The sequence below is a fragment of the Corapipo altera genome, unplaced genomic scaffold (genome assembly GCF_003945725.1).
Source record: "Corapipo altera isolate COAL_440 unplaced genomic scaffold, ASM394572v1 59925, whole genome shotgun sequence".
In the NCBI taxonomy this organism is placed as follows: domain Eukaryota; kingdom Metazoa; phylum Chordata; class Aves; order Passeriformes; family Pipridae; genus Corapipo; species Corapipo altera.
In genome coordinates, this window is record NW_020887296.1 from 2,970 (window position 1) to 4,381 (window position 1,412).

Genomic DNA, 1,412 nt, shown 5'->3' on the forward strand with positions numbered 1-1,412 from the left:
GGTGACCCCAGGGGGTGACCCCAGGGGGTGACCCTGGGAGCTGACCCCAGGGGGTGACCCTGGGAGCTGACCCCGGGGGGTGACCCCAGGGGGTGACCCCAGGGGGTGACCCTGGGAGCTGACCCCAGGGGGTGACCCTGGGAGCTGACCCCGGGGGGTGACCCCAGGGGGTGACCCCAGGGGGTGACCCTGGGAGCTGACCCCAGGGGGTGACCCCGGGGCGGTGCCTGGGGACCCAAAACGGCCGCTTTTCCCCCCAGAAAGTGCTCTCGGAGAGCGAGATCGATGAGAACTTCAAGCAGCTCTTCAAGCAGCTGGCGGGGCCGGTGAGGGCTGGGGCGGGGGCGGCGGGGGTTGGCGGTGACGCCGGTGGTGGGTGGTGACCCTGCTGGTTGGCCGTGACCCTGGTGGTTGGCCGTGACCTCGGTGATGATGCCAGTGGTTGTCCATGACCTCGGTGGTTGGTGACGCTGTTGGTTGGCCGTGACCTCGGCGTTTGGTGATGATGCTGGTGGTTGTCCATGACCTCGGTGGTTGCCCGTGATGCCGGTGGTTGGCCGTGACCTTGGTGGTTGCCCATGGCCTCAGTGTTTGGCTGTGATGCTGATGATTGGTGATGATGCCACTGGTTGTCCATGACCTTGGTGATTGGTGATGATGCCGGTGGTTGCCTGTGACCTCGGTGGTTGGTGGTGATGCCGATGGTTGGTGGTGATGGTGGTGGTTGGTGTCAATGTCAGGGGCACCGAAGGTCAGTGGTGATGTCATTGGTTAACGGTGATGTCATTGGTTAACGGTGATGTCATTGGTTAATGGTGATGTCATTGGTTAACGGTGATGTCATTGGTATGGGATGGTGTGATTGGTTGGCAGTGATGTCATTGGTTAACGGTGATGTCATTGGTTAATGGTGATGTCATTGGTTAATGGTGATGTCATTGGTTAACAATGATGTCGTTGGTGTGGTGTGGTGCAATTGGTTGGCAATGATGTCATTGGTTAACAGCGATGTCATTGGTCTAGGATGCTGTGATTGGTTGGCGATGATGTCATTGGTATGGGATGTTGTGATTGGTTGGCAATGATGTCAGTGGTTGGCAATGATGTCATTGGTTAACAATGATGTCATTGGTATGGGATGCTGTGATTGGTTGGCGGTGATGTCATTGGTTAACAGTGACGTCATTGGTATGGGATACTGTGATTGGTTGGCAGTGATGTCAGTGGTGGGCAATGATGTCATTTCCCGATGATGTCATTGCTGACGTCACCGTTTCGATGACGTCATTGCTCGGCAACGCTGTCCCTCGTTTGTGACCTCACGGTGACGACGTCGTGTGTTGGCAGCGACGTCGCTGTTGTGTGATGTCATCAATCGACAATGACATCGCTGCTTTGCGATGACGTCATTT

The 1,412-nt window shown here is 56.6% G+C and overlaps 1 protein-coding gene across 1 annotated transcript in view; it reads left to right on the plus strand.

Moving 5' to 3' along the window:
- LOC113941554 (calpain-1 catalytic subunit-like) overlaps window positions 1-372 on the plus strand; it is a gene marked incomplete at both ends in the record, with an annotated part of 3,278 nt that extends 2,906 nt beyond the window's left edge. Inside the window, one exon of the mRNA XM_027632710.1 lies at window positions 261-372. Coding sequence (XP_027488511.1) covers window positions 261-372 — 112 coding nt within the window. The remainder of the gene's footprint in view (window positions 1-260) is intronic.
- Window positions 373-1,412: the final 1,040 nt, after the last annotated feature.